The sequence below is a fragment of the Anopheles marshallii genome, chromosome 2, assembly GCF_943734725.1.
Source record: "Anopheles marshallii chromosome 2, idAnoMarsDA_429_01, whole genome shotgun sequence".
Lineage (NCBI taxonomy): Eukaryota > Metazoa > Arthropoda > Insecta > Diptera > Culicidae > Anopheles > Anopheles marshallii.
This window is the reverse complement of record NC_071326.1, coordinates 52,954,008-52,969,282: the sequence shown is the minus strand read 5'-3', so window position 1 is coordinate 52,969,282 and position 15,275 is coordinate 52,954,008. Positions and strand designations below refer to the sequence as shown.

Here is a 15,275-nt window from a genome sequence, read left to right as displayed (position 1 = left end):
AATCAATTCAATTCGATCCAGACCCAAACACGGTCGAACGATGCGCGCGCCTTCCCAGACAGGTTGTATTCATCAGTGCTAAAAAGAAAGGTTGGTCGAACCGTATACGAATCGAACATCCTTTACATTTTGAAGGGAACCTCGGGCTTCGATGATGAAGATAAAAACAGAATCTAATTTTCAATACTGTTGCCCCCGAGCGGGCAGCTGAGTTGCGGATGCTTTTGCAGATGGCTGAAATGTTCCAGATAGAGGGAGAAAAGACAGCCCCTAGTTTGTTCCCTTGATCGCAGGTTCAGGTTCCGGCTGGGTTTCTTTCTCTCAGTGTTTGCCAAACCTTCCGATTCCCTGCATTTCCGTACCTGTTCAATCGGTCAATTGTTGGCGGGCCCTTCGAGAATCATAATCGCTTCGATTTTCATTGTTCCTCGCTGTTCGTTACCTTCGTGAAGCGACTTTCACGTTGTTTCCGAAGGGCTCCAAATATTGGAGTACACGGCACTCCCCAGATTGAAGCTGCTTGATCGTGTTGCGCGTCATGGCAACTTGTGGATTATTAAGTTATTAAATTAAAATTGAGAAATTAGTCTCACCGACTTCATCGACCACAGCTGTACCGTTCATAATTGTAAATCTTTCTATGCGAGCATCGATTAAAGAGAACTGAATCAATCATATTACCAATTCCAAAGTATAATATTTGACCATCTGACGATGTGTGTCCTGTTCTGAACATTGACCGTTCTTCTCCATCTTCTTGACTGACTTTTAATGTCATAAATATGATACATTCGGGTAGTGTTTGATTTGCTCTTATGTATTCAAAACCATAGCTAAAAAGATTGTGTTAATTTTTGGAACAATTCAAGTACACATTGAACTGCTGGATAATGAAAATTGAGTTACATGTGCGTGTAACAGGAAAACTGTTTATGTCGGGTCCAGAAAAAATCAGGCCAATTAAACATAGACCCACACTTTCTTTCGTATCACACTGGCTGATCTCGGTGTGTTTACTGCTGTGAAACTCATAAATCAGTAGCATTCTTCTTTTTTGGTTCAATCCGTCACTTCGATTGAAAGAGTTGTTAGATTCGCTAAAGAAATTTGCACTATATTACCAAATGCCAATGAACACCTCGAAGCACGAACGAGCTAAAGTTTGATCAAACCGGTGATAAAAAATCGTGGTGCTGGTGATATTGCAAACGGTTGTTGGCTACTTTTAAGCCGAATGTGAAATTGTACACCCTGTGTTTGTCTTTATTTCTACTTCTGTTTTGTTTATTTTTCTCACTCCTACTAACAGACGTTTAGCGAACGCAGGCCACGGCCGTATGCGAACAGACCTGCGAACAATCGGGCTTGCTTGCCTGCGACTCTGAGTGTCCGTTTCCTCTATGTCTTTTTATTTCTCATCTGTTTGTTCCATATACATCCTTCGTGCCTATAACAGTGTGGCACCTCTAGCTCCGCCATTGTGTGAGTTTAGAAACACATAAACCTATGATCCATTTTATGACATACTCTATAAACATGTTAATCGAAAAGTCTACGCCACTGGACGCCTCCATCTTCTCGTGGTTTCTCGTTCACTGTTTCTAGCCAAATTCTTCACTTACTTACTTATACACTTCTCTGTAACCCAGCACATCGATGCTTTCACACACCGTGGAGCAAGGTCCCCACACCTCCATCATGATAATGGCTGCTATCGTTGCCCGATGATCGTTGCTTCACCTCGCCCACACACTGTCAGTAGGATGCGTCCCATGCTTCCTTCTTTCACTGCCATCGGCGTTTCCGAGTCGATCTTGCTGTGCGTGCTAAGGAATGCTGCGGGACGAATGGTGGGGTTTATTGTTGTTTCACATAGTTTATTACCCGGGCGAACAATATTATTGAAATATCACAATTTTTACGACCTCGCGCGCGCACATCACGCTGCGTCGTGAAGGCCTTCCGGCACAGTGACTACGTGGCGCTCCAGTTCCACTAGTTCGGGCACGAAATTGAACAATTTTTCAAGCATAGCAGACCGTTGCCGAATGAAATCAAAGTGTAAATCAAATCATATCTGTACTAGTACTGCACCAAAATGATAACCTAATCTAACACAAATGTTTCAAACGTTGTTGATTCGTTTTGCTAGACGATCTTCACCACGATATAGCACGATCATTTATCGGCTTCGGTAGAGGCCCTGACAATATCTAAGTTACATGATTGAAAATAATGTAATCTAACGTGTGTGTAATGGTTTTATACTATAGCGAATTAAAATAAACGTTAATGATTTCTTTTAATTTCGTTTAAAGCTTCAACATGTTTGACGCCCTTGTCTCGGTTAACTTTTCCTTTCTGTTCGGTAGTGTTCTCTCTTTCGTATGGTGTGATCAGTATTCTCTTTCTTGCCCATTATTCTTACGGATATTAACGCTAAAAAGAGAAGGCCAGTTTCACGCCTATGCATGATTCACAGTGGAATACACAAAAATTTCGAATGGCCAGAATGGTCAGCCAATTTATCTTTTTTTAAGTTAGATGCAATATTTACTTTATCAATATATAATATTTTTTCATTGATCGTGTAATATGGTTCAAATTAATGCAAAAAGACATCTAGAACTTACAATTTTAATACCATAATTTCTCAAACAAAATCAATCGCTTGCTCTAATCGCATGCCTGGATTAGCTATGTCGCATTTTGCTATTCCTACACTGCAACGGTAGTTTGTTGATTTGAAAGTCCTTCCTGAATTATTTTTTGTAAGTTTTCGTCGTTTCTAAACAAATTTTGAAACAGTTTTCTTTCCATTCTGAGCAGCGTGCACTGTGCCGGACGTTTCCACTTCCAGTACACTATTCTACGGTTCGAATGCTCCACATCCTGGGACATACTGACAAACACCTTCGCTACCGTGGTATCCAACGAACTGATGTGTGATCCGTCCAGAACAATTATTGCATCTGGATATTTGTTTGCCTGCTTCAGAACATGGTACTTGAGATATTCGGCCGACGAATAAACTAAACTTTGATCGGGTTGAAGTATCAGAACATCCGTCCCATCGATTGTCAACCGTACAGGCACAACTATTGGGCGTGATATTTGTTGCAGAATGATACATACGTTAACTCCAATACCAACAAGCATACCATACTCTAGCCCTAGCAGTAGACAGGCCAACAGCGTACTTGTCATGGGTATAATATCCACTCGTTTCGTATGCCAAATTTCGACAGCCGCCCGAAACTCTACCATGAAGAACATTGCCGCTATGATGACGCCCGCTAGTGTAGCTTTGGGAATGTAGTAGAACGATTCGGCAAGCAATCCAAGGGCCAGCAAAACCACCGCACCCGTAATTATGCCGCCAAACTGTGTCCGGACGCCGCTGTTATTGTTCACTGCCGATCTTGTGAACGATCCTGTGACTGGCATTGACGACACAAATGAACCGGCAATGTTACTTATGCCGAGTGCAATCATTTCTTGCGTTGCATCGATGGGTTTGCCCTTAGAAAACGCCTTTGCAATTGCAATCGATTCCAGAATGGCAATTAGCGGCAGCGTTATGAGGGACGTACCGAGTTCAGCAATCATTTCTGTAAAACTGAACACCTGGCCGTCTAAACTGGTGGTGAATGGTGGAAGTTGAAAAGGTGGTAATCCGGGAGTTACATTTCCAGTGAGTAGAAAGGGCTGTACGTTCCCGACGTCACTCAATACATAAGCCAGCAAAGATCCACTTATCACGGCAATCGCATTCCTTGATAGGGTGATGTACTTTCCAACCATTCGCCAACAACTGTTACCCTTCATGTTCTTCATCTGCATTAATATCAGCAGAATAATGATGGTCGACACACCAAGCACGCTATCCCACAATCGGATGTCCTGTATCTGTTGGAACACATTTATCCAGGACTCTAGAAATTCGTTCGATTGACCCGAAATCCCAAGCAGTGATTTTATCTGTCCACTCGCAATCGTTATCGCTGCTGCTGATGTAAATCCAGCCGTCACAGGATACGAGATGAACTGTACCAAAAATCCGAGGTTAAGTACACCGAGCAAAAGAATCATGCAACCCGTGACGAAAGCGGACAGTATGGCGAACTCCACTCCCGTGTTTCCTACGTGAGCTTGAACCATGAGTGACATTATTGCGGTTGGTCCAATGGTCACATCTTTGCAGCTTCCCAGCAGGAAGTAGATGAAACATCCCATAAATGCCGAGTACAGCCCATACTGAGGATCCAGGTTTGCAATAGCAGCGTAAGCGATGCCTTGAGGTATAACTGTGAGTGCGACGGAAAGACCGGCCACGATGTCAGCTAGCAGATATTCTACCTTGTAGGATGGTAACCATTGAAGGACGGGGATGCGTTTGAACAATTGTTTGCGTGTGCAAATTCCATGGAAACATGTTGACACAAACTCGCTAAACTGCGGAAATTTTTCACTAATATCTTCATCTGTAAAATCAACAAAATGTACAGATGTATACACTTTACGCACATACCTCATTGAAATGAGAAGGAGATGTTCATACCGTTTATTTTGTGTTCTTGTTGCATGTTGTAGAATGATGGCAATGGAGCAATTTTAGTTCAAAGCGTTGCTATTTTGTTAATGGCAACTTCGGGTTCTTCATTTAATTAATTACAATCATCAAATACACCAACTCCGAGACTATTGATCTGCACTGATTTCAACTCACACGAAATAAACAAATTGTTACGGGTACAATATTTTCACACCTCGTACAGATATTCAGAAACGTTGTACATAGCAATCACCTAAAACCGCCTACTACGCGACGCACTAGAAAACAGTATGAATAGCACACAATGTTCTACTTCATGTTCTGTGAAGAAAGTTTATAGCAACAGTTCACCTGTTTCTCAAGACATGAATCAAGCCGTAATGTTTACACTGAAAATAACGACGATCGTCCTCCAGTCATTTATATATAAGCACACAAACTTAAAGCCTTCGCACAAAAGCTTATCAATTACTGTATGACCAATGTCATTACACACTTGAGAAGGACATCTGTTCAACGACCATGCTGATTAACCTAGTTATAAGCAGGTACGATACTAAGATATCTTCTCGGTGCATCAGCTTGGTTACAGATAAGCTTTAATTGACTATCAAATCTGTATCACTGGTTTCTTTCCAATCGTCATCGGTTCACTTTGAATGCATTACGTATCGGATATTCAGTATAACGCGGTTAACGCTTAGTATACCGTACAGTACAGTGTAGTTGTTGACGACAGCACCGCATGATTGGGTCAACACGGCCGGTCGACGGAACAAAATGCATGCAAGACAACTTTAAAAAACAAACGATATCGAGCAGGATAAAAATGCTGACCGCGATTCGGTCAGCATTAAGTTAAGCAAAACTGAAAAGTGTATAAAACTGCTGACCGCGATCGGTCAGCATTAAGTTAAGCAAAACTGAAAATTGTATAAAACTGCTGACCACGATCGGTCAGCAGAAAATTAGTATATAAGCTAGAATAATTCTTTAATAAAGCGACTTTCAAACCAGAACTCAACAAGAACTAGCGTTTGACTGTTCTCGCCAAGTCGGACGGTAAATCCTCCTGTCTTGGCTCTTTCCCAACGAGTTTAGATTCGTTGTGGAAACTTTAGTAGTAGTATAGCATAGTATACAGTAGACTATTTGTGATATTTTATTACCATTTTTCTTAGTTGATTTTTCAAGAACAAATAATCACTCAACAATTAATTCAACAAGCAGATTATTTATTGTTTTACTTTTCTATCTACATCTATGGAGCTGTCCTTATAAACTAGGTAGATCTCTTCCGACTAGGGTACACTTTCGCTACAGACCTCTTTGTCTAATTGCTCTAGGCCGCCTTGTTTAAATAGAGGATAAAATTGTTCCTTGTTCAACCGTATCAAGGTACACCTTACCGAGCGATTCCAATTCCACAGCAACACTGTGCGTCCGCGCATGGCCAATTCGTCGACGATACTTGAAAATATTTTGGCGGCAGTACAATCGACATAGCTGACGTTGCTACCGTCGATTATCACGGTTGCCACTTGAGTCTTATCCGTCATTTTCACAACTTCATGCTTCAGGTACTCAATAGAGGAGTAGATAAGACTCTGATCCGGTTTCACGACCATGGCCTCGATGCCGGACCGCGTGCGTAGAAGCGCCTGATCAATTTTTGGCCGTGATGTCATGTACAGAATGAAACAAATGTTCAACACGATACCGATCACCATACCATACTCCAAGCCAAGCAATAGGCACGACACCAAAGTCACAATGAACGGTATGATGTCTACCTTTTTTGTTCGCCATATTTCAATGGCGGCATGAAACTCGATCATGAAAAACATTGCCGCTATCATTACTCCCGCCAGAACGGATTTGGGAATGAAGTAGAACGTGTCAGTTAACAGTCCCAGTGACAAGAGCACCAATATACCGGTCGCAATACCACCCAGCGGTGTCCGTACACCACTGTTATTATTCACTGCCGATCTGGTAAACGATCCGGTAATCGGCATGGACGATACGATCGAGCCGAAGATGTTACACATTCCCAGGGCGACTAGTTCCTGAGTAGCATCGATGGATTTGCCCTTTGAGAAAGCTTTCACGATGGCAATCGTCTCCAGGATGGCTATCAATGGAAGCGCTATGATCGACGAACCAAGCTTTGATGTCATTTCACTAAATCCGATCGTTTGATTGTTAAGCACGGTTGTGAACGGTGGAAGTTCAACTGGTGGTAGACCCGGTGTTACTGCTCCTGCAACGATAAATTGTGCATTTTCACTTTCGTCTACGTAATCCTGATTTCGCGGTTAAAAACGTACCTGTCAAGGAGAAAGGATTGCTTCCCACGGTGGAGAAGTAATAGGCCAATGCGGTGCCTCCAATAACGACGACTGCATTACGTGCTAAAGCAAGGTATTTACCCATCGCGTTCCATTTGCCTCTGAAGCTTCGTAGTATCAAAAGCATAACAATTGTTACTACGCCCAGCACTGCATCCCACAGCCTTGTTTCTCCGATGTGTTGATACACGTTGATCCATGAATGTACAAACTCGTTCGAGCGCCCCGGCAGTCCCAGCAGAGATTTAACCTGTCCACTTGCAATCGTGATGGCGGCTGCTGACGTAAAACCGGCAGTCACGGGCATCGATATAAATTGCACCAAAAATCCTGTACGATGAAAGACCAATTAATATACCATTTTGCTAACATGTGTCGGCCAGACGTACCTAAATTTAGCAAGCCAAACATCAGGATAATACAGCCGGTCAAAAATGTCAGCAAAATGGCAAAATCTGCTCCGAGACTGCCAACGTACACTTGTACCATAAGTGCCATAATGGCCGTTGGTCCAATGGTAAGATCCTTACAGCTTCCAAACACGCAATACACGAAGCATCCCATGAACGCTGAATACAGTCCGTACTGTGGTTCCAGGTTGGCCATCACGGCGAACGCAATTCCTTGCGGAATCACGGTCAAACCAACGGAAAGTCCAGCCACGATATCTTCTAGCAGGAAGCTTGCTTCGTATTCCGGCAACCATTGCAGTATCGGAAGTCGTTTCAGTAGAAATTTTCGATTGCAAAAGCCTCCCAATTTCGATGTCAGTATTGGGCCGACCGAAGGGAACTTTTCCCTACAGTCGTCTTCCGCATCAGCATTGTCTGGTGAGAAATTACAAGCAACAGAAAATGGAAAGTAGTAAAACAAAGCATAGTACAACTGCCCTTATCAATGCCAATGTCGAACATTGAACCGTGTGAATTCTGTTACTTCAGACATCAAGACCCGCACGTTAATGCCCGTGCAACGATTCCGATGCGTATCACGTTCGTGAGCGCCATACCGCAAAACGTACCATTCCGTTGCCTTTGTTTATGTTCTATCAGTTCCGATATCGTCATGCAACACACTTCCGTTTGGTGTTTCGGTTCACTGTCAAGCATCACTCCTACTGTTTTGTTCTACTGTTTGCAATCACACACACGAGCACGCCTATCGCAAAACTGGCCCTACGCGTTTCTAACGACAAAGTCTCTACTTTCCAAATGCTGTATGCTGCTGAAGCGGTTGTTGCGTTCTCATCTATTCCGCAATGATGAACAATTTTCTAGCTCCTTTCAATAGATTACCATGATGGTATTATAATTCATGGCAGACAGAACTGAAACTCCACAACAATGTCACGTTACACGTTCGATGTCACGTGCTGGGAAACCACTTTCACACGCCAAAACAACGCTTGGACAATGGAGCTTCAACGGAACGTATAATTCACTGCCCATTTGCAAAATAAAAATCCCCTGGATCTGTTGTTCTCGACGGCGGCTGTCTGATAAACGTTGCCGCACTTTACTGAACGCCGGTTGTACTGATCTTGCTCCGTTATATTAGCTGACGCCATCCCCGGAATCAATCGGATTGAGTTGGGGCACCAAACACTTCCGCACATCGTACGAACGGGGGAAGAACAAAAGTTACTTGGGGCTCAGGGTTGGCATGAAAAATTACGTGTGCATTACTGTTTACAGTTAAGCTATTTGACTTTAAAATTTTCCCACCTACAAAATTGTGTTGCTGCAAAATAATTATTAAACCGTTTTCATATCTACAGCTCACGCGATGTGCACCAAAACTGATCAAGCCTTCAAGCAACAGGGTGACATACTTTTCGGTTCGCCTTCTTATTCACCCAAAGATTATTGTTAAAGCTCGCTGATGGTATGAATGCTAATGAGTCAATAGTATTCTGTATGTGTAAAGCATTTGTTTAGTAAACACTGCATGAAGCACTGCGATGGTTAAAAATGGTATAATAAACTCACGGCTATTAATACCATTTCTATCACACATGTTCCAACGATCGTATCAACTGTTGAGTTAAGTTAAATTTCACACCAGTTCCATTACGGCCAGGGTCTATCAGCGATCGACAAGAACAATCCTGTGCAATTTTGAAACTGTAAATTCCTTGAGAAGCAGCATAGAACGAACCTAGGTTTGTTTTGTCTTTGGTCTCACCGCTCCACACGACTACCGATTTTTGATTGAGCACCCTTTCGAACAGTATAGTGTTGGTCTAGGAAACACGACTACTGATAGGGCGGTCAGTAGTAACATGTCGCTACGAACAGACGAGTATGTTTTGTTGCCTTACAACCGGTAGAATACCCGTATTGTAGTAATGGGAATTCCATTAGACGATCCCATACGCTGAAATGTTTCGTCACGTCGTACAGCATTACTCGCCGTCTTTCAGTCCAATAAGTGCAATCGACGAGTTAAGCAAGGTGTTTCTGCTGTACGTATTGAACCAATTTCTGGATGTGTTTTGAATGAAAAGAGTTTTTATTAAATCAAAACCTGTTTTTGAAGCTACTCAATGTGTTCAAAAAGTTCGCAGAAAGCAAACGTGCGTGTAGCCACGTTACATTGATTAAATTAACGATAGCTGTTCAACAAGTGCCATCAATTACACGGTACGGTAGCATTAAAATCCAAGTGCTGTGAGCAAACATTAAAACCTTTTGCATGAAGACTACGAGACAGAAAAAGCTAAAGGAACAAGAAACGGGAGGTGTATGTGGTGCCATGAAAAATGGAATGATGTCTGTTTGTGGAAGCTGTAACTAAATGTGACGTCCATAAAAAAAAGTCACAAGCCGAGACTAAAGCCCTTGTCAGGAAGGTGCTTTTCGTTTATCACAATATCAACGTTGATAAACGAGGTCTGTGGTTATGTGCAAAAATAACCTTCGCGCATTTATTTATAGACGAACGCCGTGAGATTCTTTTATCTATTATATTCACCACCAATAATGCTTCTTAATTTATTACCTTATAACCTAGTTTTAATTGTGCACTCACTATTACGTTATGTGCTTAAAACGCAAAAGGATGACCCAACGTAATATATGTTAGCTTGCATATTTTGGATCCAACTGAACGTCACTAAGTAGTACATTTACACCCTTGTGCGTACGGTTCTTTCGTCTGCATAAGGATTGCTTCTGCGTACGGACCAAATATAATTTGGCAATAGTTTTATTGAGTGAAAACCCTGCGTCGCTATCACTACATCACTGGGGGGATTTACCAATTATAACTAAAATCCTCTCAAATGATTGTCCCTGCGTATATGCATTATGGTCTCGAGATACAATCAAGTATTGCACTGTTGTTCGGAACACAATTTACTATGGGTTTACCCGTAGTAGATGGCCTTAGCAGAATGCTTCACCATCAACTTTATATTCACTCGTCTTTGAGGCTTACACTCACTTCATTCACAACAGTAAACACACACAAAGATTTCCTCCTTTCTGTGCCATCGGTTGCTTAATCGTTGACCTGTTTTGTTATTTAGAAAACTCCTTTTTAACTTATCTGAAGAATACAAACCTCGTTCGTTGAGTAGTGATTTCAATGATGGTTTTTCCCTTTCTGCTGCCATTGTTGTATTTTACACAGTCTGCAATTGATGATACCTGAAGCACATCGAAACACTTTCTACCAGTGGTCACTTGAGTTAGGTACGACTTTGCCCGTGTAGATAGAAGTTGTGTTGTGAAGCGACGAACCGTTGCTAGTATGATTATTGGAGATAAAATGTTTCAGCAAACCACATACCTGCGATATTTATAATCTAAGGCGACTTCATTTCCTTATCACTGGTGATATCGCGTAAAATTTGCTTCGCGACAGTACTTTTGAAGGCACGATGTAGAACAAACAGTTCGGAAGGTTAAGAGTGAAAAAATGAAGATTAATTCCGTATTCTAAACTGCGACATCCTACCTATATTAATGACGCAAGGGACAGAAACGATAGCTTGTTTTGTTCTGCTTGCTAGTGGACAACTCGCATAGATAAGACCACTTTTTTTACGTGTTATGTACCCATAGCTGGCAGCTCGTTTTTGTTTAACTGGTATGATATTGTACTCTTTGAGGTCTGGAAGATCTGTTCAAAAAGAGCTTGGTATGCCGAAATGAATATATACATTGTCAAGCCATGATCATGAACAATATTTATTACTTAGTCGAGAGCAATATTCTCTTCAGTTGAACGATGAATTGAGTTGAACAGTTGAATTTTTCGAAAGATTAATTTACTTTATTATCCATGCCTAATTTATTTTTAAATTCTTTCAATTCGAAGTGTTAAATTTATGTCGCGGTTCGATGGTGAATTAGTAACGGCGCCGGTCTTCACGCGATAGGATTGAGACAAAATCACATTCAGACCGTCCCCCCGTAGCTAGGAGTGACTGTCCGACTATGTGGTAAAATAAGTCGAAATAGCCTGGCCGTTCTAACGTAAAAAAGGATTTGTGATGAACAATTAAATTTACTTCATATCTTCCTTCTTCCTAAACTATTAAAAAAAAACTCAGTATCCAGTCCCAGTATAAAAATAAATAAGCAAAAACAATTCTCTTCCAAAATACTTGTAACTTATGCCGGATTAATATTACAGTGGCTATTGCGCGACTCAACAACACGCACTACATACAGCGTGTTTTGAGCATTTGGTCGTACAACTTACGGAGAGCCAGTGCCAAACCCACAATAATGATCACGTTCGCCTGGTAAGGAGAAGCACGGAACTTTGTTGATCTTATGCCGTAGTCCACATCGAAGTCGCTTCTTATACGCATATTCGATTAAATGCCGAACGGGGGGTATGGCAGTTTTTTTCCGGTTGGTCTTTTTCGACCACTGATCAGATAGAATACCTTTGATCGTACAATTTGTATAACACTATTGAATAATTGTAGCAACAGTGCCTACATTTTGCTGATGGAATTATGCTTTCTAATGAGTACGTGCGGCGCTTTTTATGACAGAATTATAGATCTACATTTGAAATACTCAGCCTCGGTTTCGTTTTTACATAAGCTTATGAAAAAACAAACGGGACGATAAGGTGAAGATACTTCTTAAGTAAACTTTTAATGTTTTAATTCTAACATTTATCAAACATCCTTAATTAAATTAAAACATTAAAACACACATAAAAAAACAGACCATTCCAGACCGCAGTACCGTTCTAATTAGTGCTTAATACTTAAAAGACCACGTGAGGCAAAGTGTTTTGCTATTACGATGATTCTTTTCCGATGTGATTTCCCATGATGCAATTATTCAAATTTGTTGTGTTTGAAAATGAAGAGCGAAATTTGAAATATTTCATTGTTGTTCCTCTCAATCGACCACTATGCGTAGCTCAATTTTCCCATAATCACAAATAGCTTCTGTTTTCCGCAATGCGTCAGCTGATTTTGACAGCACGGAGATTCATCAAACAAATTGTTTATTTTGCTTTTACAAAATACTGTTATTGTTTTCTTTCGTGTATCTTCACAAATTTTGCCGTTTCCGAAAAGTATTACAGTGCCGCAATGTGGTTATATTGTGCTGTGAATGGTGTTGAGCATCCACGCAACATGAGTTACAGTTTCAAACAAAATACAGCTCCAGTTATGAATGATTAGTACGTTCAATAAAAAATCCTACATGCCCGAAGCGATGGCACGCGTTTAGCAGCAGTTTGATACATAATCTATTATGACCCATTTCGTGATAATCACATTTGGTTTTTGCTTCTATGGTTGTTATCGTTGGAACGAAGATAGCGTCACCAAACTGGAAACTTTTTATAACCATATACAATAAACTTTGTCCCATCGTTGTCGACGTATGCATAGTTATTAACAGAATATCTTTATGATACGTACAGGTACGGACTTACTTAAAGGGTTCGGCACACTTCCTCCCTTCAATCTGAATGGCAAACAATTGAGGATACGGTGGTTTACGACTAGCGGCATCTACGATTATGAAGAGAACACAACGAACCCGATCGTTGGTGTTCTGCGCTAAAGAGAAGACTCATCATTCCAGATTTGAAGAGCAATGAACCAAGAAGTGATGAACATGGGAGAGCACGACGTATCCGCAGATTCTAGAAGACGTGGTAAGTATGATATGTGGAACATGGAAAGAAAACATTGTTTATAATCGAATTTGTTGATTATTCGTTCTAGAAAGCCTGGATCACCGAGAAGATTTTCCAAATTTCCGACATCTCATCGGACGACAGTTCGATAACCTGTGGACAAAACAAAATGCGATACGTCGATTACCAGTTCTACAATGGGCGCCACAATATAGCTTAAACAGTCTAATCTCTGACGCTATTGCCGGCATCACGGTTGGGCTCACTTCTATTCCGCAAAGCATCGCCTATGCCACGGTGGCCAATCTCGAACCACAGTATGGATTGTACTCCAACTTCATGGGATCGTTCGTGTACGCCTTTCTGGGATCGGTCAAAGAGATCACTGTCGCTCCTACAGCCGTTATGGCTCTAATGGTGCAACAACCGGTGCTAGATCTTGGTCCAGCTGGGGCCGTTTTGTTGTCTTTCTTATCTGGCTGTATCATGCTGCTGCTAGGTTGCTTTAACTTCGGGTTTGTGGTTCAATTCATATCAATGCCGGTGATCACAGGATTTATTACTGCGGCTGCAATTACCATCATCAGCAGTCAGCTAAAATCATTGATGGGAATAGCTTCATCAGGAAAGTCGTCCGGTTTTGTAGATACTTGGATCAATCTGTACGAAAATATTGGCGAAACACGGCTCTGGGATTCGGTATTAGGATTTAGTTCCCTTTTTCTTCTCATTCTTTTAACGGTATGCTATGAACAATGCTTTACTCTTGTGCGAACGAACTATTAAACTAATGTCAATTTATTTTTTCCAGCTCATCAAAGGACGCGGTAATGGAAAATGGAAAATATTCACGAAATATCTTTGTTTGTTAAGGAATGCTATGGTTGTGCTAAGCGGTGGATTGATAGCTTATATTTGTAGCACACAGGAAATGTATCCCTTCAAGCTGACGGGGAAAGTGGCGTCTGGATTACCGTCGCTGGAATTGCCTCCATTTCAAACGGACCTTGACGGAAAGCATTACGACTTCATCGATATGATCCGCGCGTTAGGCTCGTCTGTAGTGTCTGTTCCGCTCATATCGATACTAGAAATCGTATCAATCGGTAAAGCATTCTCACGCGGTAAATTAGTGGACGCAACGCAAGAAATGCTCTCGCTTGGATGTTGCAATGTGGCCAGTTCATTTGTTTCTTCTATACCGACTACAGCATCGTTCGCAAGATCAGCGATCAACAGCAGCAGTGGAGTGGTAACGCCTTTTGGTGGAGTGTTCACAGGTGCATTGGTATTACTGGCGCTTGGACTGTTGACGGACTATTTTTTCTTCATTCCCAAAACTACATTGGCAGCAGTCATTATTGCGGCAATGATATTTATCATTGAGTATCGAGCAGTAGCAGAAATGTGGCGTATCAAACGAATAGATATTGTACCTTTTCTTGTCACCGTTATAGCATGCCTATTTTTGGGTCTGGAAGTTGGTATCGTTGTCGGGATAGCTGTAAATCTATGCTTTCCACTCTATTTAGCATCACGTCCCCGAATCACTCATCGAGTTATGAATGTTAGCTACATTTTTAACTGTTCTAAACCATTACCATAACCATTACAAGATGTGTTTTTTTTCTGTCCACAGATTAACGAAACAACGGTATTGATTGTTCGACCTGATAGTGACCTTGCATTCTCGTCTGCTGAATACTTTCGCGAGAAGATACTTAAATTAGTACACCGAACATTACCGCAGATAGTGCTGATCGATGGCGAATGGGTGAAGTTTGTCGATAGTACGGTAGTTCGAAATTTATCAAGCACCGTTAGCGACATAAAACAACAAGAACGCCACGTGTTGCTTTGGCGCTGGGATAAGAATGTTCGGAATGCAATGTACCGCTTTAAAAAGCATAAATTTTTACCCTTGTTCAAGAACGAAGAGAGTGCGGAAAAGGTTATTGAAAATTGGAAACCGGGATATTTGAACGAATCATACGTAAATATTGTGTAAATATGGTCCAGGCTCCGTACGCAATAATAAAGAAGATACATTTGCCACTTGTGAAGTTCTGATGTCTCATAATGGATGGAATAATTGTTTAGCATTCGTGTTTGAATATTACTGAACTTTGTCCTGCTAGTTGCCAATCATAACCGAATTGAAAATGGCAAGAGGCTCACATATGAATTGGGTAGGTGACAGTCATATTAACAGGATAGACAGCTCCTCATTCGGAATTTTTGTAGTA

The 15,275-nt window shown here is 41.4% G+C and overlaps 3 protein-coding genes across 3 annotated transcripts; 1 reads left to right on the top strand and 2 right to left on the bottom strand.

The window, feature by feature from the left end:
• Positions 1-2,718: 2,718 nt before the first annotated feature.
• On the bottom strand, positions 2,719-4,586 carry LOC128718141 (sodium-independent sulfate anion transporter-like). Its single transcript, XM_053811813.1, has 2 exons — positions 4,562-4,586; positions 2,719-4,484 (listed from the first exon to the last, which is right to left on the bottom strand). The coding sequence occupies exons 1-2, from the start codon at positions 4,584-4,586 to the stop codon at positions 2,719-2,721; spliced, it is 1,791 nt and encodes a 596-aa protein (XP_053667788.1).
• Positions 4,587-5,856: 1,270 nt separating this feature from the next.
• On the bottom strand, positions 5,857-8,015 carry LOC128707156 (sodium-independent sulfate anion transporter-like). The gene is made up of 4 exons (XM_053802103.1): positions 7,928-8,015; positions 7,296-7,733; positions 6,886-7,236; positions 5,857-6,818 (listed from the first exon to the last, which is right to left on the bottom strand). Exons 1-4 carry the CDS (start codon positions 8,013-8,015, stop codon positions 5,857-5,859), a joined length of 1,839 nt encoding a protein of 612 aa, XP_053658078.1.
• A 4,971-nt stretch (positions 8,016-12,986) lies between these two features.
• LOC128708932 (sodium-independent sulfate anion transporter-like) lies at positions 12,987-15,037 on the top strand. The gene is made up of 4 exons (XM_053803913.1): positions 12,987-13,047; positions 13,118-13,770; positions 13,841-14,596; positions 14,669-15,037. Exons 1-4 carry the CDS (start codon positions 12,987-12,989, stop codon positions 15,035-15,037), a joined length of 1,839 nt encoding a protein of 612 aa, XP_053659888.1.
• Positions 15,038-15,275: the final 238 nt, after the last annotated feature.